Genomic DNA, 22,993 nt, shown 5'->3' with positions numbered 1-22,993 from the left:
CGAGTACAATTTGCTATTCGACAACGACGGTGTCGATCGCCGATCAATTGGTATAAGCGAACTGTACAAGTTGAGAGTACGGAACGTTTTAAACGCGGAATGAAACGGATGGAAAGCGCTCTTCACGGTATACGAGTTGTGCGTTCTTCGAGGAACAAAGTTGCTCGATCGGTGCAGCGTAAATTTGTTCGAATCGAAAACCGTACCGTTGTTTTCGTTCTTCGTAGACGACGCTTTCCAACGAAACGAATCCAGAAAATTCATCCCAGTTTGCCTCTTTGACTTGTTCGATAAACTTATACCGATCGAGCCGTCAGCCGTGTACAAGAACAAGAGAGAAAAGACCGATCAAAGGACGAGCAAACGACACAAACAATGGCACTCTGTTTTCGCGCCGAAGCATTAATCTTTCGCCCTCCGAGTGCCCACCGTGGCACCCAAAGTTCTCGTGCTTTTCACTCGAAATATCAATTTTACCGGAAATATCGTTTACGCGATAGGAGATTCGCGCAAAGTTACTGCTAATTCTATCGACAGTGGCGGGAAGGGAATCGAACTACGTAATACGTACACATGTGTGTACGTACGTATGTATTTCGGGAGCGTAAAGGCGCATTCCCTCTTGTGCAAACGCGCGACACAGAGCACGCATCTGCGCGCGCATACGCAATGCGACCGTCGCGTACGGTGCATATTCGATGCGTTACTCGAGAATTCGACACCGACTACGCGCAAAGAAAAACCGGAACGGCGAGAAGAGAAGGCTATACCCCGAACGGGAAACAAATTATCGAAGAATTCAAGAAACTTGTATTCCGTTTCGACACGTTGCGTCTCTCGCGCTTGGTTTTATTTACGCGTAGTCCTTTTGAACGAACGTTTGCGACAACGTTCGAATCGAAGGCTAATAATTTACGAGAGCCACGATTTTTCGACTCAGCGTGTAGTAGGATCTACTACGATACAGCCCTGGTCGGGTTAGGATATATTTACATTTCCCAAGAGTTTCGAGCATGTATCTCTCGCGACACGCAACGCGCGTTAAACACGTGGGAATGTGGCTTAACGCAACGATCGGTCGAGCACAAGGGGTTAAGATACGTTGTAGGATGGAGAAATGATAAGCGCAGGCGCGTTAGAACGTGCGACACGACACGCGTCTCTTAGAAGAAGAAAAGTTGTGTTAATTGATCTGAGTAGAGAAACATCAGCGGTAGATGAAGAGTAGTAGTAGTGGTAGTGGTGATGGTAGTAGTAGTAGTAGTAGTAGTAGTAGTAATAGGTAGGCATGGCGGCGAGACAGGTGTCCCCGTCGAGTTTCCTCCGTGCAACGATCCTCTTTGGATACCGTTCTTCCTTCCGGTTACACAATTCTCTGGTTAATCGTCGTCGAAGAAGAATCGGATCAGCTCGTTGTTTCGTTAGGCACGAAAGAAAAGGCAATCGAGACTCGTGCATCGTACGCGCACGTAGTACGCGTGCTAAGTAGAGAAACTCGTCGCCGCGACGCGACGTGACGCGACGCGACGCGACACCTTGTTGTGTTTTTTTCGTCCGGTTCGAACGGTAAATTAGCCAGCGATAGAGAGGTCAGTTTGTCTCGACGGTGGTTTTACGGCTCCCGCTTTGTTTAGTTTAGGCGTAAAGAGAGGGAGAGCGATAGATAGCGCTTATGTTAGCGTACGTTGTAAGGAATTGTTATGCTTTTGTTTTCCTATGCCGTCGAGTTTCGAACGCAGCAAGTTGTTAATATTAAACTGACCTCGGTTTTGGCTCGATCGATATTCTTCTCGAGCGGAAGTTGCTCTCCGTGGACTTTAGCCTCGCTCGCGTTTGGTTCGAGCTTCTTCCCGTTCGGATCGTCCACAGAGATATTCGTTTCGATCGCTTTTGGGTTTCCGCGATCGCGAAAAAGCGTAGAGTCGTTGGCGGGTCTGCGTTGTCGTCTTCTGTAAACGACAACGCGTCTTCGAGATTGTTGCGTCCTTTTCACCTCTATCGATGATTTTTCTCGATTCTCCAGCGATGGTTTGCCGTCGAGTTCGATCTTTTGTCGAGGAGGGTTGGTTCGATCGATCGGTGTATCCGTGGATAGGTCGATAGCGGTCGAAGGTAACGTCGCGATCGATGCCGACGCGGTCGAGTTTCTTCCGTCGAGGAGTTTGCTCGTCGCGGTGGTCACCTCCGAACTCGATTCGGAACCGTTTTGCACATTCAATCCCACTTCCGTCGCTGGTTCCAAAGAGTCTTTCGGTCTATCCGAGGCCTCGAGGGCAAGTTCGGATAGATTCGCGGCTGTGGAAGTTTGCGGGGATGCGGAACTGAAAACGGAATCACCGTTCGAGGTGGAAGGAGATTCGGTAGTTACCGTTGTCGGAGCATCGCTCGGCTTCAAATTGTTCAAAGTCGTAACGTCGATCGAGAGTTCGAGAGGGTCCGTAGTCGTTACCGTAGGGGAGAATTCGGTTTTGGTAGGTACCGAGTCGGTAAGAAGATACGAAAGCAGGGCAAAGGTCGTCGAGGACGCGTCGATGCGCGTCGAAGAAGTCGTAGTTTCGACTTTGGTCCGGCCTCTAGCTCCGTTTCCGTTTAGTCGCGTGGCCCGATCACCGACACTACCGATCGTCGTTGGTTCGGAACTCTTCTCGTGGTTGTTGGTTCCGGTTACGCTCGCGAAAGTCGTCGGTGATTCGGCGTTGTCGGTCGAACTCGAGGTTGCGTTCGGTCGGGTCGTTCGTCGAGCGTTATCGAGCTCTTCCGTCGGTAAGGTGGCCGGCTCGGTCGATAATCCGTCGCTGTCCGTTTCGCTTCGAGAAGTAACGGGGAAGTTTGGCCGGTCGGCGTTATCGAGGTCTTCCGTCGGTACGGTGGCCGGCTCGGTCGGTAACCCGTCGCTGTCCGTTTTCGACGCAACGCGGGGTTCCGTTTCACTTCTGGTGACGTAAAAGCCCCGTGGAACTTGGCTCCGGAACAAATCGAGCAACGGCGGGCCGCGCACGGTGGTCGGTCGCGGCGCGACGGTCGACGAGTCTTCTCGATCTATCCTCTTCTTGTTACCGGCGGAATCCGCGGCGTCGTCGGCGTTGTCGGCGTCGTTATCATCGACGTAATACGCGCGCGCTCTATCGTCGAATAAATTCAATCGGTCAGGTTTGTCCAGTGACGCGTGGTCCAGCGTCCAGGATTTTTCGGTGCTCGGTCGCCGGTTCTCGACGAATTCGCTCGGGAACGAGTTTCTCGGCGCGAGGTCTCCCGCGAGAAGGAGGTTCGCGCGATCGTTGGCCCAAGGACCGATCAGCTCCTTGAGGGTCGGTAGTCTGATAGTAGTTTCCGAGTTGGCGACCTGAAAATGAGAAGAAGGCGGCGCGCTTAGAGACGGTCCTCGGTGCTCGGCTCGGCACGCTCGTTTTCCGTCAGCCGTCGGCCGGCGGTCTTTGGTCGTTGGACCGGTTCGGCGATCGTGAAGCGACGAAGCGACGAAGAAACGGAAAAGGAGTCTTTCTTCCGTCCGTTGTTCTCGCTCGAGGATGGTCGAATGCGGCGGACGATGCGCGACGAGGACGACGAACGGAACGTCTATGTACAGTATCGAGGACGGCGTGAACGATATTCGCGAAGCGGCGATTCACTGGCCGGCGTCCCTGTTGCCGATCAAGTTGCTGAACACGGACTCGATCTCGATCGTGGACGACTCGTGGGACTCGGTAGTGAGAAGACCGGCTGCCGTCCGGTGAAGGAACTCGCCCTCTATGGGCAAGGTGGATCTCTCTACCTGGCCTTGCCGGATCTCGTTCGCCGACTCGTCTTCGCCGGTTTCACCGCTCGTTTCCTTGTCGGAGGTCTCGAACGCGTTGGGAACCGAGGATGCGGTGGTTTGCAACGGTATTCTCGTGGTCGAGGTCAAGGACGAGTACTTGGTCTTTATCAGTATCTTTTGCCGCTCCGTGGTTGCCGACTCCTCGACGGAGGTGACCAGTCTGGTGACCAGCGGTTTCGGAGAGGGCGTGGTAGTGTAATCCGCGTCGACGAGGTTGTGTACGTTCGATAGGTTCGGTAGATTCTCGATTTCCGTGGGTTCCTCGGTTCTCGGAGTGGTCGAGTCCTCTTCGCGAGGCGTGGTCCTTAGGGACTGTTGCCTCCTGTGAGCGTCCGCGGCGTAGTCGAACTTTTTCGCCGGGACGAGCGTCTCCGTGACGGAGAGTTCGGTGGTGGTGGATACCGGCCGTCTCGCGTAGAACCGCGACCTGACGCGAGTCGAGGAGTCCAAGCTGGACGATTGCGTGGAGTCCTCCTCCCCTTCGTCCCGATTCCGGTACCGCGTTCTCGGCTGACGGAAATTCCGATGGCTCGAGTCGTTCGGCTCCCCGTATTCCAGCGGCGCCGAGTCGAGTGTGTAAGAGTCGTCCGTACTCACCGTTTTCCTCGGTTGGTCCGTGAGCTTGTACCGGGAACGGAACTCTGGCTCGCGATTCCCGATCGGGGTCGTGCGACGCGTCTCCTCGCTTCCGGTCCGGTCGACGTCCTCCTCGTTGCCGCTGCTCTCGAACCTACCGACTCCCGAAGGAGTCGAGTCCTCCGGCTCGGTGTACCGACTCTGTAGTTCTTCCGAGTCGCGATCCTCGACGACGATACCGTCCGTCGATAAGGTAGTTCTGGGTGTGCTCGAGGATACGGGTCTGCGACGAACGAAGAGGCTCTTTCTGCGCTTCGAGGCGCCCTCGGTGTTGCTCCTCTCGGTGCTGGAAGAGACGAATCGATACCGATCGGTAGCGTTGTCCGTAGAGTCGATCGGTCGTCTGCGGACAAACTTTTTCCTCACGTATCTCGAGTCGAGATAGTAGGTTCTGTTGTACGGTTCCAATCTACGGGTGGTTTGGAGGGTCGAGGTGGTCGTTGGCGTGGTCGTTGGCGTGGTCGTTGGCGTGGTCGTTGGTGTGGTCGTGAGTGTCTGCGTGGACGTCTCGTCGAAGGTGTCCTCGTCGGTGAATCCGAGGGAGAAACTCGAGGCGGTCGTCGCGGTGGTCTCGGTGACGGATTCATCCCTGTCGGATTCGGTGGTGGGAACGGTAAAGTTGTCGATCAAGGTCGAGGCCATGGTGACCGCGTCGGTATCGGAAAGGTCGTAGTCGATCGAGGGTTCCGTGGTCGCCGGTTCGAAGGTGGCGGCCAAGTCACCGGGTACGGTGTACGGGGCGTAGGGTTCGGTCGATGCGTCGAATCTCGTGGCGGTGGTGTCCTCTTCGGCGATCGAGTTGCCTCGATCTTGGTCAGAGGGCGGGGTGACTCGGTCCTCCTCGGTGGAGGAGGTGGCCGGTCGAACCCGCCTGATCACCTTCCTTCGCCGAGTAACCGGCCTGTTCTCCTCTCGCTCCGTCGACTCGATCGCGCTCGATGCGACCGGCCGCTTCCTCAGTAGTACTTTCCTTCTCCTCGGGAGCGTGACGTTCCTGATCTCTTGAATCGATCCGTCGGTCTCGTTCGCGGCCGGTATGGTAGATTCCTCGATTTCACCTACGTACGACGAATCGTCCGTAGTCACGGTGACCACTTCGTTCTCCACGGTGGACTCGGTGGTGGTTGCGGTGTCCGTTTCGACGGTCTCGGTCTCGAGGCTCGAGTCCGGGGTGATCGCGTCGGGTGTCTCGGTGACGATATCTTCGAGGATGATCTCGTGGTCGGTTAGTTTGACGGTGGTCGGGAGTGTGGTGGAGGAGTAGGGCCAAGTGGACGGCACCGGTGCCGGTTCGAGTTCCGTTTCCTCCGGGTTGTTCCTCTTTCTGTTGTACCTGGTCCTGGCGTATACGTCCCGATTGACCGGTGTCGGTTTCTTGAACACTTTTATGTTCGTGATCTTGTCGAGTTCCCGTTGGTCGGCGAGGACCGCGGTCCTCGATCTCGAGGACGATACTCGTCTCGGGTAGCCCTGAGCGATCCTGACGATGGGACTGTCCTCGAGTTCGTTGTTAGCGCGTGCGGTCGGCCGGCGCGATCTCCGGGCGGTTGGCTCCGAGGTCGTTTTCGTTCGTTCAGTGGTCTCCTCGTGGCTCTCGCCGAGGGCGGACGGGGCGTACCTACTGGTGGCCCGCTGCCTCGATCTTGGGGGCGTTCGCGAGTGTTCCTCGGCGACGTCGCGAGTAGCTTGAACGCGCTCGATCTCGGGGCTCTCCTGCCGCGGTCTCAACCGAGCGCGTCCTACCAGAAAGGAGGATCGCGTGTGGTTTCGCGAGGCAATACTCACCTTGGGCCTCGTCCGATCGTTGGACGCTGGCAGTGGAGTGGTCGCGGGCTCGGTTGGTCTGTTGCGTCGGCTGAAGCCGAACGGACGCGGTTGAGAGACCGTCGCGGCGCTGACCCTCGTGCTCGGCGCCGAGACCGTCGAGGGGCTAGCCGGTGCCGTGGTCAGCAGGATCTCCGTCGCCGAGTCCTCGACCAGTTTCACGGTCTCGGTGGTCGAGGTTGCCGCGCGCGAGATCGATTCTTCCGTATCCGGCTCGCGAACGATATCGTTCGGTGTCGTCGCGGGGAAGACGATCGAGGGGAGCTCGGAAGTGCTCGTCGACGGTGTCGGTGTCGGTGTCGTTGTCGTTGTCGTTGTCGTTGTCGTTGTCGTGGTCGTAGTGGTGCTCGTACTCGTGCTCGTGCTCGTGCTCGTGGCGACTTCCGGTTCTTCGTCGATTTTTACCGCTTCGCTCGAAGCGATCGGTTCTCGATCGGAGGAGATCCCTTCGGAGACAAACTCCGGGTACTTTGGAGTCGTGCTTCTGAATCTCTGGACGCTGATGTACCTGCGGAAGGTTTTGCTCGTTGGTTAGGTAGTTCGAAACGGAAATAGGACGAAGAGAAACGGTGCGAGGACCTAGATTTGGTCGTCGACTGGTTCTCTTGGCTCGCGGGTGAACGTGGCTCTTGGTCCTTGGCTTCTTCCGAGGAGTTGCTCTCGGAGTTCCTGAAATCCAGACAACGATCTCGTCAAGGACTCGAGGACTCGAGTTTCGTCGGTTCGATTGTCAACACTCACTTGGATGAGTTGCCGGGACGCCGTGAACGAACGGTCCCCTCTTCCTCGGCGTTTTTGCGCTTCTCGTCCTTTCTGTTGGCGTCGTTCTCGTTTCTGAAATTTCGAGGCGCGCGTTCATCGACAACTTTCGCATCTTAGCAACGATTTTGATCACCTCGTGGTGCTCGATGGTCGGGCGCGTCTGATGTTGATGTAATTGGGAGTCGCTCGCTGCGTGGAACTGGTCAGGAAGGGATTGCTGATGGATTGTTCCTCGGAGGAAGCCACGTCGGCGACGTCGTCCTCGATGTCTTCACCTTCGTCGAGTTCCTCCTCCTCTTCGTCCTCGGTCGGCGATTCTTTTCTGGAGGGTCTGTCGAGAAAGGATAAAATTGGTGAGCTTCGCGAGAACGAACGAGTACCGATCGATCTACGTACTTGGGTCTCTCGATGGTGACGTATCGAGGCTTCTGCGATCGTCTGAGAGTCTTCACTTCGGGCAGCTCGTCCAGGCCCTCGAACTGCGCTCCTCCTGGTCCGTTGGCGTGGCTCTTGTTCGATGACGCGCGTTGTCTGCTGGTGGTTTTGCCAGCCTGGCGGTTCAGCACGCGTTCGTAGAGAGTTCGACTGATGGTGGCCGGAGTGGCGGGCCGATCGTCGGAGCTGGTTTCGTTGTCGGGGCTCTTGTTTTGGACGAACAGTTGCTTCTCCAGTTGCTCTATGCCTCCTGCGAGAAGAGAGATCGATGAAACAAGGAACGAGACGAACGGTGGACAGAACCGATTACCTGCTTTCTTGATGAGCTTGATCAGCTCCTTGATGACTTTGGGGTCCTCCTCCTCGTCCTCGGCGCCGATTACCTTTTCCGGATCGTGCCTCTCGGGCTTGGTAGTCGTGGAGGGTGCCTCAGTGGTCGTGGTGGTGGTCGTGGTGGTGGTGGGTTTGGTTCTGGTGATCGTTTTGTAGAGAAGCGGTTTCGCAGTAGTGGACCTTCTGTGGTCTTCCTTGGGTTCCTCCTCTTCTTCCTCCAGTTCGTCCTCGTCCTCCTCGACCGCGTCTTTGTCCTCCCGGTCGTCGTCCTCGTACTCCTCGTCGTATTCCTCCTCGGTGTCCAGTTTGGTAGTGGTCGGTTTGCGCGTGGTGCTGTACAGGTAAGTGGTGCGACTGGTAGCGGCAACGATCGGGGCTCTGGTCGTCGATTGGGAAGTCTTCGACTTCGGACAGACCACGTTGCGCGGGTAATCGCAAGAATCGGCCGCCTTGTTGAACACCAATCCTGCTCGAGCGTATCGCAAAGTGTTTTGAGAAACGTTTGGAACGAGTGGGCTCGAGGTTTGTCTACGTTACCCGCGTTCGGCCGAAACGATCGTTGGGCTTACCCGAGGGACAGGTAAACTGATGAGCCACCACGCCGAGACCACCCGGTCCGCCGTCCAAGCACCAAAAGTACTTTTTGCAGTCTCGAGGGTGCGGGAAGAATCCCTCGTCTTCGCATTTGAAATCTGCTCGAACGTGAACGATCAGATAGGATAGAATCGCGCGGAAGAGTGGACGTTAAAAGACTCACCGGTTCCGGGATCGGGGGTGGTCGGTGGCTCCGGAGTGGTCAGCTTGTTCTCGGTTTTGCGACGAGTTTGCTTCCTGCGTCTTCGAGAGGAACTCGCTCGACTCTTCGATCTGGTCTTGCTCTTCTCCCTCGATCTGTCGTTCCTGTCGAGGCTTCTCACCGCGTTCCCGGTATCGGAGTCCTCCTCCTCTTCCTCCTCGGAGGAGGACGGTTCGTAGGATCGTCGATCCACCTCCTGGTCCTCGTCTTCCTCGACGCTGGCTTTGGGCCGCGTGAACGTTCGATACTTGGGTCTAGGCGAGGTGGCACGCTTCCTCGAGAGGGTGGTCGCGGCAGTGCTGGTGGTGGTGGTGGTTCTTCTTCCCCCGGAAGCGTGTTTTCTTCCCACGGTGTTGCTCTGGATTCCCGAAACGCGAGTCTTTTTCCGATTGTCCAGGGTCTTGGACTTTTGAACCGTGTTCCTGTTGGTCGAAAGACGAGGAGAGACTCGTGTGTTTCGACGCGACGTTTGAATTCGGATAGTGGTCGAGTTCTTACGTGTTCTCGGTCAAAAGTGCCTCCTTGGCCGCCTCGATCAACGGGTAAGGTCGATCGTGACACTTGCCGCGGAAATCGTCGTTGTCGATCGTCCAGAACATGATTCCGCCCAGGCTCTTCTCGTTCGCGTACTTTGCCTTCAGCTTGACTATGTCCTCGTCGTCGTAGCCCACCCACTGGTCGCCCTTGAACGCGTACGGACCCATCGCTTTCGGGTTGGGTTGAATCACTTCCCAATCGTCCGTGGACGCGAGGCTCTCGCAGATCTGAATAATCGAAAATAGGATAACCGTTACGTGCACGGATCTGGACGGTAGATTGAAAAAGAAAACGGTCTTAGAGACGCTCGAGTTCCCTATGGAAACAGCGATTACGTGGTTGGGAATGAAAATAACGAGGAACCGATCGAAAGGAAAACACGACCTCGTAGTAAGCGAGGTAGCCCTTTTCCCTGGTCGCGTCACCCTCGACTCCCGGACCGTCCGCCGGTGACCCCAACTCGGTGGCGTCCTGATTGAAGAGCGTGTAAGACCGTCCGTAGGTCGGAATACCCAGAACGATCTTGTCCGGTGAGGCACCCTTCTTCGTGAGATACTCGATCGTGTAATCCTGGAAAGTTTCTCCGTTCAGCGTTTCGCGAAGCAATTCGGTACGACGACTGGGAAAAGATCATCGGAGAATTAGAATCTCGAACCGAGGATATTTTCCAAGTTGTCGATGCACGCGCGAGGAACGGAGCGGTCTTACTATCGTCAACTCGCTGTCGTAGTTGTACTCGTTGTCCTCCTCGAGGGGGTGCAGAGGGGAATGGTGGTTCACGGCCGGTTCGTACGACGAGTGATAATCGTACGAGAGAAGGTTGATAAAGTCCAGATACTCGTTCAATCTGGGCACGTCGTAACCTTTGTCGATGTATTCGATACCGGCTGGCATTGCCAAAGACAGCAGCAGTCGCGGTCTTCCCGTCTTCGAGGCCTCCCTGTCGAACTCCTCTCTGAGTTCCTGCAAGGACGCTCGTTGGAAACCCGTTGCGCGGGGAAAAATAATAAGAACGCGATTCGATTCGATCGACAAGGAGACCGACTCTACCTGCACCAAATTCGCGTAATTGTCCTTGTCTCGAGGCTTCCCGCCGTCCCTGAATGCCGGGTACTCCCAGTCGAGATCGAGGCCGTCGAAGTGATTCTTTCGAAGGAACTTGATCGAATTTTTCACAAACTCCCGTCTCCTCTCGTGGTCGGCCACCATCGGCGAAAACCTACTGGAGCCTTCGTTCCAGCCGCCGATGGCCAGCAGGGTCTTTAGGTTTTTGTTGTACGTTTTCAAGCCGGTGAATTTTGCGTATCCACCTGAAAAGGTTTCGCGAGGCGTTGCGATTATTTTTCGTGTCGTCGGTTGGCGCACTCCGCTCTGCTCGACCAACGGACCGATTGCGCGCGCACTCCGCGACGGAAAGATCGGTCCCGAACGAGCGATCGTCGAGTGCGTTTGCTCGTTGCTCGCGAGATGGCGCGACGAACGTTAAAATTTGATCGTCGACTCGCACGAGTGCGGAGAAAAATTCGCCGGATGGCGCGCCAACCTCGAGAACCGGTACGTTCTACTTATTCCTTCGAACGAGAAACAAAGAAAATTTTGTACCTTTCTCGATGTCTTGGTACTTGTCGAAGGGCTTCAGAGCGTTGTCCTTGGTGAACCCGCCGAAAGCGTAGATCAAGTGAGTGCACAGATACGGATTGATGTTCTGCGGCGAAAACTTGGCCGTTCCCGGCCGATAGATCGACCAGTTCGTGTAGTAACACACGATCTTTCGCTCGGCATTTCCTGGAACGATCGAAGGGTATTGGTTTCGAGATCCGTTCTCGAATCGACGGAGAAACGGTGTCGCGGAGAAATTCGGACGCGATCGGACTTTCGTTCGTTCGACGAGAAACGGACACTCCACGCACGGATTCGCGTACGAACGAATTTCCACGTTCGCGAAATTTCGTTAACGACCGTCTTCCCCACGGCGCGATTCGTTCCTTTCGACAAGGAGAAAATTAAAAGCCCGTTACAAGGTTGCGCTAATCCGCCGTTCCATCTCGACGCGCATCGGATGCGCGCGTGCGTCTGCTCGAACAACGCACGGAAGTGGGTTCGTTCAATGGGAGACGGTACGCCGCGAAACGAACGACTAAATGGAAACGAATTGGAAAACAACGAACACGAAACAACGTCGATAAAATCGTTACGATGCAAAATTCGCGCAAAATGTCGCCTAATATTTTTTAATATTTCGACGGGACGAGTTTTCAAAGTAAACAAAACTACGTGCGTCGCGAATGGTAAATTACAGTATTTTGTAAGAAAGGAAAAAAAAGCACCCCCACTGCCTCGATGGCACGCGGGTGGTCAGGGTCAGGAGCGATCTCGTTGATTCCAGGCTCGATTTTTACATCGCCTTCGGACGGCCTCGATTCGCGCGATCGGTGAAAGCACCGAGGGTAACTCCCCGATCGAAAGTGCGCGTCCACGGAGATATCCGGCAAGGTGAATCGGTTCGACGATTGGAAGAACGTGCGAAAATAAAAGAGAGAGAGCGAACGCACGCGCGCACGCCACTTGTCTCGATGCTCGTTAATCCGAATCCGACGCTTCCCTGAATCGCGGCTCGTTGAAAGCTTTCGTGGTACGGGGACTGTACCTAGCGTGTTCCCCGAGAAACGAAGTGTTACGTAATCTCTTGTAATAGAACTTTTAAGTACGGTAATGCGAAACTTTTCTTCTTCCGGAAGCTGTTGTTCGTTGTTCGGTGCGTTTCTCAATATCCGCGTACAATTTGAAAACGGTAACTGGCGTAAATTCCGTCGTACGCGTTTCTCGTCGACACGGCCCTGGCGCGGTCACGTGGTTTTGTTTGGATTCGCTCGATCGACTCGCGGAGCGCAACACCGTACACCTTCTCTCGGGTTTTAGTTTCCCTGGTGCAGGTGGAATGTGTCGCGGAAAATGTGCCCGTTGCTTCGTTCGATGGATGAAACGCAGATGTAGAAAACGATGGTACCGTCGAGTGCGCGCGAACAAAGTTATTTAGGTTAGGTCTCGAGAACGTTGTTTAATCCTTGATGGTTTTTTCGTTCGATCGCGGTTAAATCCGTGAAACGCGCGTACGATACGTTCGTTTCGACGCGAGCGGCTAACCTCGAAATTGTACGAGAATCGCTCGCCCGCGAAACTGTGTGTACATCGATTCGATCGTTCGGTAAATCCGTGTTGGAAAGCGAGCCACGGGAGCGCCTCTCCTCGTACGAGAAGCACGTTGGAAGTTTATACCAGCCGGGTAGAAAGTATTTCGATTTTCACGGGAGAACACGCGGGGTAAGAGGGTGGCGTCGACGACGATTCTCGCGTTTCGCTTAGTTACGGCTGGAATCGTTTTCGAGCGCGCTTTCGTATCGCGATCTGAGCAGGGATCGACGGCGATATAGAAACGACCGAGATTCCGTTGCACGGCACACGCGCGCTTGGGATAGTTTCGCGTTGATCGGGACGGTAACGGAGTCGAGCACGGTGCATAATACCGGAGATAATATCGGTAAAAGGCGCGTTTGGTATTCTCGCCGCGCGTCTACCAGTTCGCACAGCGGTTAGCCGTCTATCCACCCGCTCGCAACCTAGCGCCACGACTATTCTTTCGTTCTCTCGCGTTCCCGCAGTTATTAACGGCTCGTGAGCTATTAATTCGTAGCACCGCGAGGAAGATTGCAGTTATTCGCTAAACTTGCGGCAAATAGAATTTAACGTGCGCGGTTGTCGCGAATTGTCCGTACAGGGTCGGGTACGCGCAATGCGAACGGTTGTTCTCGTGGTCGGGAACGGAAACGTCGGGGAAATCGAGGCGTTTTGATTTCTCTTCGTCGTACGCCAGACTTTTTGCAAAGTTTGCGAGATATTGCGTATCGTGGTAAACGAATTGGATTGAATCGATGGTCGAGAGAGACGAAACTTTAAAAGGGAATTTCCGAATTTCGAGATCGATCGTTATTTTTGGAATCTCGACGAGCCAAAAGTACGACGTTCCCCGACGACGACGAGAAGCGTATCTCCGATCTCGAAGCGTTCAACGACGCTCTCGAACGGTCTCGATCGCCGATTCGAGCTCTCGTAACCGCCTCACGGGACACGAGGAATTTTACGATCGGCTCGGAACGAATTCCGTCTTTTCTCGAGCGTTCCCGCGCGCGATATGAATCTCGGCTTTTCGTTTCCTACGAGGAAGAAAAGTGCGTATCGCGATCGGGACGACGTTTCGAAAACAAAAAGAAAAACAGTTTCGAGATCCCCGTATCGCGTTTCGAGCATTAGGTATTAGGTACGCGCGCGTGTTCGTTAACCGATCGGGTCCAACCGGCTCGATGGATATCGACGAAACTTTATATCCGAGTCTTGTATTCCGATCTCAAGATCCGATCGCGTTTTCAACGAAACCGGTCGTTGGCTAACGGCGACGGTTACCTTTCGCGGGTTTTCGCTTCTTTGGGCGCGCGTTCCTCGTTCGCGGAAAATTTCGCGCACGAATAATCGAACGAACTCGTTTTCGATAATAATCGAAGCCTCTCCGTTTTTGAATCTCGGAAGCGGTTACCGTATCGATTACGAGACCCGCGTAGATAGAAACTCGGCTTAAAGATTGCGCGGCGTTTTACGCCGACAATGTTACTTTCGACGGTTCCCCCGGCTCCCTTTCGAACGGGCCCGTTTTTGCCGCGACCGTTTTCTCCGAGAAGGTGCACACTGCATACGTTTCACCGGCGGCCGAGCTGCGCGCCGAGACCAGTGAAACTGCATCCGTGCGTGCACCGCCCGAAGAAATTGCACGAGAGAGCGAGAGAGAGAGAGAGAGAGAGCGGAGACTCGGTCACGGCGTAAATGGGCCATGCGCGACTTCAATCTCGCCGATACGCGCGTCGATATTTTTTCTTCTCGTCGTTTCGATTCTATCGATCGTCCAACGATTCGATCGAGATGTTTCGGGGAAAAGGCGCGAGCTGCGAGAATTCCACGAATTCTCGAATCGAAGGGATACGCGCGGCTTCGATCTCGTCGATACGCGCGTCGATATTTTTTCTTCTCGTCGTTTCGATTCTATCGATCGTCCAACGATTCGATCGAGATGTTTCGGGAAAAGGCGCGAGCTGTGAGAATTCCACGAATTCTCGAATCGAAGCGATCCGCGCGGACGCGAACGAACGAGGTTAGGATCGGCGAGGCGCGAGGAAACGGATCCGATCGCGAGAGGGGAAAGGTCGAATCGAGTCGGTTCGTCGACCGTCGCGCGTTGCTCGAGATTTGTCGAAAATAGGGGAGAAGCGTGAGGTCGAGGCGGCTCGCGAGGAAAGACGAGTGAGCGGTCCAGCTCGCTTCGGTTTTTCCTCGGTTCGGGCGTCTCGTTCGGACGGAATACTCACCGTGTTGGATCGTCGCGAGTAGAACGGCCAGGCAGAGGAACAGCGACACCGTTTGCGCCCCCTGCAACGGAAAATACGACTAACTGCGTTAATCGTTCGACGAGGAGCGGCCGTCGATCGACGATGGTTCTTTTTGTTTTACATTCCAAACCCTTTGCTTTGCAACGGAAATCGAAATAATTGTCGAACGGAGAGAAAAAGAGAGGGAGAACGAAGCGATAACGGAGAATAAAAGAAAGAAGAATTGTTCCGATTTGATGAATAATTGTTACGAGCATATGGTCGAGCTGTTAAACGTACGAAGCGAAAAATAGAAAAAATGAAACGAGTCACCGAAAGGACGGTGGTGACGAATAACTGTATACGATGATCCGATGGGATTCTAGACCGTGTCTGGAATCATTTGCGGAAAGCAAAGTCAAAGAGGAGAAGTTACGGATACGTAAACGAAAGAGAAAATCTACGATAGGAACGAGAAAGAGACTCTCTCTACATTGTAACGTTTCTTTTTTCTTTCGCAGATCGTTATCGGTGTATCGTTATCGCGACGCCTTTGTCGCGCGAATCGCTCGTCGAGCGGAACGAGATCGCGCGGGGATCGAGTACGGTCTAAGGCTGCTCTTTTCGCGATTAACCCCTTCCCGTGGGATTTAGCTCGACGAAACTCGCTCGTGCTCGTCAACGCGCGCTAAACAGACCAGACCGATGCTCGGGAACAATCGCGAAACGTAAACACCTGCGATTTATGTAATTTAGTCAGTTTTGGGGGATTAAACTCCAATCCTTTTGCTTTTATAGATATTATAAATTTATTATATAGTCGTACCGGAAATTTTCGTTCCCATTTGAGCTGCTTCGAGTGCAGGCCTAAAACGAGATACATTGCGCGCGAATGGACCCGCGTTAGGGTAACTTACCATAATCTAATACTATATTTACCATCGACAACAATATTTTTTAATAGGCAACAGTTTCGAAATTATATCGCACGAATATGTCCGATGTATTGTCCGATGTGCGAAGCGAATTGCTTCCGTAACCAGTATTTCCAAAAACTTGTTACCAAATGTGATAAAAGTAGGTTTAATATTCTTGTATTCTCGTTTAAACGATTTAAAACAGACGCTTTTGTTCCACGATGTTGTACGATCGTTACACACTTTGCGATTGGAGCAAACACGTCGCTGTCATTGGATTCGTTGCCATTGCTTTCGTTCGACAATTTTGTATTTTGCACACGGTAGGTTTGCGTGTTTTATATTTCAATAACGAAACTGCTCCGTAACAGCAATTACGAGAATCGCGACTGACTCTTTTTGGCGCGTCGATGGACGCTAACGTTTAATTGCGATCGTAACTGGCAAAAAATCCATCTGCGCGTCTGGCTCGTGATATTCGCGTTCGGGGCAAAATCTTCGTCACGACTCGTTGAAGTACAGGAAGGGATTACTCGGACGATCGTCGAACGTTCGGTAGGCGAAGGTGCGTAAAATCGCGCTGGAAACGCACCGTGCGAGAAACACCGACCGCGAATTTCGTTGTTCGATTTTGAAACGCTCGTTTCGATAGCACTTTCTACGGCTCGTGTCCGATAGCGACTCGCTAATCGGTCTCGGAGACTTTTACTTTCGACGAGTTCGTTGCGCGCGCAATTATGGATTCGCGCTCGAGGAACACGGTCCCCGCGATTTCTTTCAGCATTTTTCCGAACGACGACACTTTCGTAAACTTCCGTTTCGAGATCGTATTCGATAACGTTCCGTGCTTCGCGAAGTATCATTCCCGAGAAGCTGGTCGATTTGAAAAAATTCGATCCGGGTGGTAATTTTTCCATCGATCCGTGTACACTTTCGCTCGCGAAACGCGCACTTTTCTCTCTCGAGCGTTACCCGAAACGCCGGAAAACTTTTCCGTCTTGCGGAGAAATGCTATTAATTTTCTCTTTACGGTGCGTCGCATCGCAAGTTCGAAAAGTTCGGACTTCGAGATGGTTTTCTTTCGATCAAAATTTATTTATCCGTCGCCAAAGGACAGTATACTTTTGCTCGGTTGCGAAACAGAATTTTCTCTCGTTACTTTTTCGACGATCTACGCGACTTTAGCGAACGGGAAGAAACCCAATGGTGCGTAAAAACCGAAAGGAGAAAAAACACTGTTTTCGTTCGGTCGCGAGAAATATTTCGCTCGTCGTTTTTTCGGGGATTCGGGTAACTTTTACCAACGAGGAAAAAGGATTGCTACTCGTGTGCAAAAAAGGAAGAAAGAGCGTTTCGTTTGTGCTCGTTGGGGAATAAAAATGACGTCGGTGTTTGGAGTATCTGCGCGATCGTCGAAGGCCGTAGTTGGACGGTCCGTGGACGATTTGGTCGGGGAGTTCGGGGAATTCGAAGCGCATAGAGCACAGGGCCGTGACACCCAGAGAGCCAGCCGCTCCTCGTTACGTAACGCGCGTAAAGAGAAAGCAAGAAGAAAGAACGACTTTCTCGCGCGTTACGTTACCGTTGCGTCGTAACGCCCGTTCCTCGCTATAGAACAATTAACGGCTCGACGATGGATAGCCCGACGGAGGAACCCCGCGATCGTAGATCGTAGATCGTAGATCGCGCATTCCACGCCCGGAACTCGTCGCTTTTTACGCTTTTTCCTTTCGAGCGACGCGCAACGAGCACGTTCCGCGAGAAGACGAAAGGGAGATCGACGCTGGTGAAGAAAAATCTTTTCGTTTCGATTATATCGTGGTTGTCGAACCACGATCTTCGAACGTTCGTTTCTGTGATTCGTTTCGAGCGTACGCGCGCGTGAAATACGTTCGACGGACGAAGGAGAGGAGAGAAACGACTCGAGAGACGCGCGATCTACGTAGACCCCCTTCAGTGAGCATCGAGATTCCGAGAGAACGAATCGCCTCGCCTCGCCTCGCCTCGCCTCGCCTCGCCTCGCCTCGCCTCGCCTCGCGTCGCGTCGGCGCGCGGGAGAGTCGAAAAATTCCCCGCGGACCCTCCTAAATGTCAAATAACTTTCTACGAGGCCAGAAGGCTCGCGTGGAGGCACGCTTCGGCACCGGGAAATCGTTGCTGCTCGGCTGGAAGCGACGAGGTTCCCCGTAACGCGAGAGAACCACCTGCTCGTCCGGCCAGTTTCGTAATCCTCGACGTCGATAACGTCGATGATACCTCGATTCGACGTTTAACGGCCAAAGATCCTCGAGAAGCTTCGATCCGTCGATGTTCCTCTCTCCGAACAGTCGAAACATTTCCAAACGCGTGGAGTTCGATTCTGCGCTTATTTCTCCATTTTTCTTCTTTCCGCGCAGACAGGTTCGATCCTTCGGTGACGAAAATTGCAGCAAAAGAATGCACAAATTGTACGAAACGATTGCAGGAAGTAAATAATCGCGTCACGGTGTTGTTGAAAGTAACCGGGGAAGAGGAAAAGTTTGAACAAAGGCCAAATCCGTCAACGTCGTTAAAAACTTCTAGAAAGAACCGACGGTAAACGGTTTTACAAACTTTGGAACGATAAGCGAGGTTCGAGATGTAAATATTCGAATAGAATTTGGACGAAATATCGGGACAGCAACCGTTCGCAATTTTAAACGCAGAGGCGAATAATCGTCGCTGAGCTACGCTTTCTAATTAAGATATTGTTCGATAAGTTTCGTCGTTCGATGAAACGTATCGAACGATCCATTACCCAGCTTGGAAAGAAATGTATCGGAGGAGCCACACCGAGATCGTGTATTTCCGACACAGTGTTTGACGTAACGTCGCTTGTAGCGCAATCGTAAGCACGGGTTGTTTTTGGAACGCGAGAATCGGGACACTTGGATGCGTTGGAACTGGGCTCGTTGTATCGGTACCGGTTTACGAACTTCGAGAGCGAGTTTCGCGGCACTGTGCGCTGCGCCGGAGACTTCAACGCCCGAGCGACGATCTCGTCACGGGTCCGTGTCGGATCGCGAATAAAAACTATTATAGTTTAAAGTCGTTTCAGCCGCGCGCTTTAACTCGCGATTCGCGTAAGCGAATATTGAAATAATGGTAACTCGATTTATTTCCTAGTCCGTAGAAATAAGAGGTAATCGTGAAAAGTTACCGTCTTAACGAAAGTGTCCGTAGAGAGTTGCCGTTTAACGAATATCTCCGTAGAGAATCTATACTTGACGTAAATTTACAGGTAAGAGTAGGCGACGAGTGACGAACAACGTAGACTCGAGTAAGCTGGCGCGACGAAAGAATCTTTATTCGGCGGACGGTGGCTTCTATGGATGATTTTCGATTATCGGTGATTCTGGTGTTTGGGTTAGGTGTCCGTCTTATCGGAGTGCTCGATGGTCCTCGTACTCTCGTCACTAGGTCGGTAAAAAATTCCGTAGAATATCGGCTCGAGGATAAAGAGACTTGGAGGAGATTCGAATGCCAAGTTTTCGGTACCGTTTCATTCCTTTTCCAATTGCGGTGGCACAAGAAATTGACCGTCGATCGTTTTCCGTAAGCGTCCTTGCTCCTCTCGGTATATATACGGTCCCTTGCCGATCTCCCAATGTCCCGGCGTACAAGGCCCGCTGGAATGCCTTACCGATGAGTCCACTAGCCATCCCTTCCATGTTGCCTCGTTTTCCTTCCCATTACCCCCGTTACTTAAATTTAGCGCTTCGAAAAACCATTTGGTCGGAATAATCTACAATACCGCACTCTCCTTCGTTATACTCGAGAACAGTTAGTGGTTTAGGTGTTGCATCAGAGGTCTGTTGGCTCGGAGGAACGGCACGAATGCTACCATTTGTTTTTGTACTTGGTACCGCGATAGTTGGCACGTGTTTTGTCGTTAAAATTCTCACGCTGGGTGATCTCATTGCAAACGCGCGCACCGTGGTTCATCGTTCGTCGTTCACCGGAGCAGATGCGCTCGGAAGAAGAAGTTTCTTGCTCGTTTCTTCGACTCGATCGGAAATTCTCCGTTCTCCGTTCGCTCCGCGTGGCTCCCGTCGGAGGCTCGTATCTTCGATCGGCTCGTTCGTCGATATCGCGAACGATCGGCATCTCGTATCCGTTCACCGTAATGATCGACTCCGATCGGCGTTCTTTCCATCGTGTTTCGTTCCTCTCTCTCTCTCTCTCTCTCTGAACGGGGTATTCGCGCGTGCGTTTTCCCTTTCTAAAATCGATACGTTTCGAGAACGATCGGAGAAATTGATCGCGCGGAAACCTCCGTCCTCGAGCGGAGAACGAACAAATATCGTTCGACGATCGCGACGAAACTCGCGTCGAAATCTCCAGAATCGATCCAAGCTTCGCGCGCGACTTTCAACACCTTGCGCCGCGTTGAAACTCGGAAAAAGCCCGAATGGTCGCGGAAAGGGCCGAACAGCGGAGTCCGAGTATTGGAATTTGAAACACGATACATCGATGCAAGATAGACGCGCCCTACTCGAATCAAAATCGTACGAATTTGAACGAAAAACTTTTAAAAGATACTATTGGAACAAATTCTGTACAATTACGAATAACGTGATCGATCGATAGCGGAGTGAAGATAAGCGAAAGGAAATCCACGGCAGTGATCTTCGAACCGAAATAAATGTTCGGATCGCGTCACTGTGACCGAATTTAAAAATGGAAAAGGAAATATACGTAAACGATTGAATACCGACGAACCATTGAATTGAAAGATACTGGTCGAAAATTAATAATCTCGAGTAGCGCGACACTTTGCAAAACATTCCGGTAGGTGGAAAACCAGGTTGGGTTCGCGTTCGGCCCGAAAGGTCGATCGCGATTCGTACTCGCCGGTTCGAGTGTCGGTCGAAAATTCTCATCGCGAGTCGGACTCGTGAAAATCGTGCGAGGGGGTTGAACGGTTTCCCGGGATACGTGAACCGGTTCGTTTCGATTTCCCGTGCGAAAAAGAAAGCCCGTCGCGCGCCGTGAAAGCAATTTGCGTGGTTCGTTTTGCGTCGGACGCGAACGATCCGGCTGGAAATCGCACCGATTCCCTCGACACGCGGAAACGATCCGAATCCTGTAACGCGTTACGCGCCGGGTCGCGGTGAACCGTCGAACCGTCGAACCGTCGAACCGTCGAACCGTCGAACCGTCGAACCGTCGAACGACCGCCTTGTGTCGCGCAGAATCGAGCGACGTTCGAGCGACTCGACTCGACTCGACCCGACTCGACCCGAACGATCTCGATGCGAAACGGTGGCTCCCGAGTTTCGCGAAACCCGTCCGTCCTTCCCGCGAAATACTCCACGTTTCCACGCTCGAACTGGACCGTTTGGAAACGACTCGAGAAACCGGACACGTTTAGACGGTATCGGTAGGCTGACAATTTTTCCACAGATCCTCTCTTTCTGGAGTGTACTCTTTACTTTTAGAGGTTTCAAAGGTTTTAGGGGTTCTGCAAATCTGTCGAGATTGCATTGAAACGCGTCCGGTACCTTGTCAACGCAGGGCTTATCGATGCTTCGTGGAAGTGTTCACGGGTCGGTTCAAAGGCCTTAATGGAATTTTAATCAACGTTGACGGATGTAACTTTTCTCTGAACTATTTCCTTTCCCTAGTTACTTTTAGAAACAGCGTTGCGCGACTATTTAGCATTTTATTACAGTTTCGTACGATCTGTCCATTTTTCTCGTCGCGGTTTCGTTTACCAAAGGGTTGAACCCATGGACAAAGAAACGGAGATGTATATCTTTCGTTTTCCATTACGGTCGATTATCTTTTTCGTTTACTTCGAACCGAAACCGGTCAACGTCGTACGTTCGAATCGAAGTTGAGTACTTGAAAAATGTTCTTCTCTCGAAGGCGAGGTTCGCGCGGCCAAGTTGGCGCGTTCCGAGCCGTTCACCGCGATTCGAGAATGCTAACGGAGAACGAAGAAATTGCCGACCGTGGCTAGCCTGGAGAACCGCGAGTACCCGCTCGAGAACCTCGCGGTGAATTCGTCGGCTCGCGAACAGCTCGAAACGAATATTCGACATCGAGCAGGGAAAGAGAGGAGACGCTTGAAAGTATCGCGTAAAGGTAAAACTCGGTGATCGAAGCTGAACGATCGTACGTGGCGAAGAAAAGTGAATTTCGGTGGATGATGATTCGCGTCGTTCGTTGGAAGTTCGCGATTGTCGGTGAATCGTTGCGTACTGGTTATTCGAAGGTGGAGAATCTCCGAGAAGCTCGATCGTACGAGTAAGCGTGTACCTTGACGAGGGAACGCGCGTGTACTGTGAATCGTTCGAAAAAATCTGCGAACGGAGCACAGGGTTTGTCCACGAAACGAAATTTTGAGCACGAACGGAGTACCGTTGTCATTGTTGCGCGTATATTGATTTTTAACGCGCGAGCCATAATCTCGACGCTTGTTCCGTGTTGCGAAAAGAAACGTTTATTAATTTTTTTTTCTACGCAACTGTGGCAAAAATGGACGCCATCGACGACCACAATTATCCGAATCTTTCTTTTCCTTCGACAAGAACAATATCGAGCCGATATTGTTATTCGCAACGCCGATTGTTCTCGGATTAAAATACGAGTAGCACCGTGGCAACGTAATCGTTCACGATCGTTTCGCCGCGCGTCGTATTAGCTCGTAAATAACGACGCACGTGAATTTATAATTACACCTTGGATCGCGACGTTTCGACTACTTTCTCCGATGTGAAATTTTCCGTTCGAAATGTTGCCTACGTTTCGTATTAACTTCTCATCGGCGTCTACCGTAAACAACGACTTTCTGTAAACACGTCTGCGCGAATCGGGTAATTTTAAATCGGATTGGATACTTTTTCATCGTAGAATTCATTCGCAGTGGCTCGTCTACGAACGACTAGAGACGCTACTCGCGTGCCAAATAGTTTCGAACGTATAAATAAATAAGTGGAACGTCTTGTAACAAGTTAAGAAACGTATCGCTAACGCATCAGGTTAATTTTCGATCGTCACTTACGATTGATCCAAATCTCTCCATTTTTAATTACAAAAGTAGAAAATCGAAGATACTCGTCGTATACTCGTTTGGAGGAATCGCTCCTCGATGTACGTTGAAAATGTTTCGTCGAAGGAAAAGGATCGGTGCCAATGGCGCGTGTTTCGTATTTCGTAATTTTCAAACGGGCATTCGGCTCGATAGGAGTCTTCGCGACATTTGTACGGCGTCGTTCCGAAGATTCCGAGGACTTTGCCCTTCTGTTGGATACCGTTGCCCCGTGCATCCTCGAACGACCTCGATCGCGAGACCTTTTCGCGAGTAAAAGTCGCCTCTTCCCGACGACCGTATCGTCTCGAGACACTTATGGTTTTTCCAATTTCAAAATTCCCTCCAAATGTCCAATTCGAAGGACCGAGTACACTTCACTGGCCGACGATGATCGTAAACGGTTGCTCGAGGAGTCTCGAGGAGTCTCGAGGAGTCTCGAGGAGTCTCGAGGATCGATTATCTCGAGAA

The 22,993-nt window shown here is 52.4% G+C and overlaps 1 protein-coding gene across 1 annotated transcript in view; it reads right to left on the bottom strand.

Annotated features, from left to right (window-relative positions):
- Nucleotides 1-22,993, bottom strand: part of LOC143147341 (uncharacterized) — a 31,148-nt gene that overhangs the window by 2,424 nt on the left and 5,731 nt on the right. Inside the window, 14 exon segments of the mRNA XM_076312510.1 lie at nt 1,763-6,785; nt 6,857-6,946; nt 7,019-7,111; nt 7,173-7,370; nt 7,436-7,724; nt 7,785-8,273; nt 8,377-8,499; nt 8,565-9,025; nt 9,102-9,367; nt 9,525-9,710; nt 9,849-10,103; nt 10,191-10,450; nt 10,743-10,925; nt 14,552-14,612. Of these exon segments, the coding sequence (XP_076168625.1) occupies nt 1,763-6,785; nt 6,857-6,946; nt 7,019-7,111; nt 7,173-7,370; nt 7,436-7,724; nt 7,785-8,273; nt 8,377-8,499; nt 8,565-9,025; nt 9,102-9,367; nt 9,525-9,710; nt 9,849-10,103; nt 10,191-10,450; nt 10,743-10,925; nt 14,552-14,612 (7,977 nt within the window).

This window comes from Ptiloglossa arizonensis, chromosome 5, assembly GCF_051014685.1.
Source record: "Ptiloglossa arizonensis isolate GNS036 chromosome 5, iyPtiAriz1_principal, whole genome shotgun sequence".
NCBI lineage: Eukaryota > Metazoa > Arthropoda > Insecta > Hymenoptera > Colletidae > Ptiloglossa > Ptiloglossa arizonensis.
This window is presented reverse-complemented; position numbering and strand designations above follow the sequence as displayed.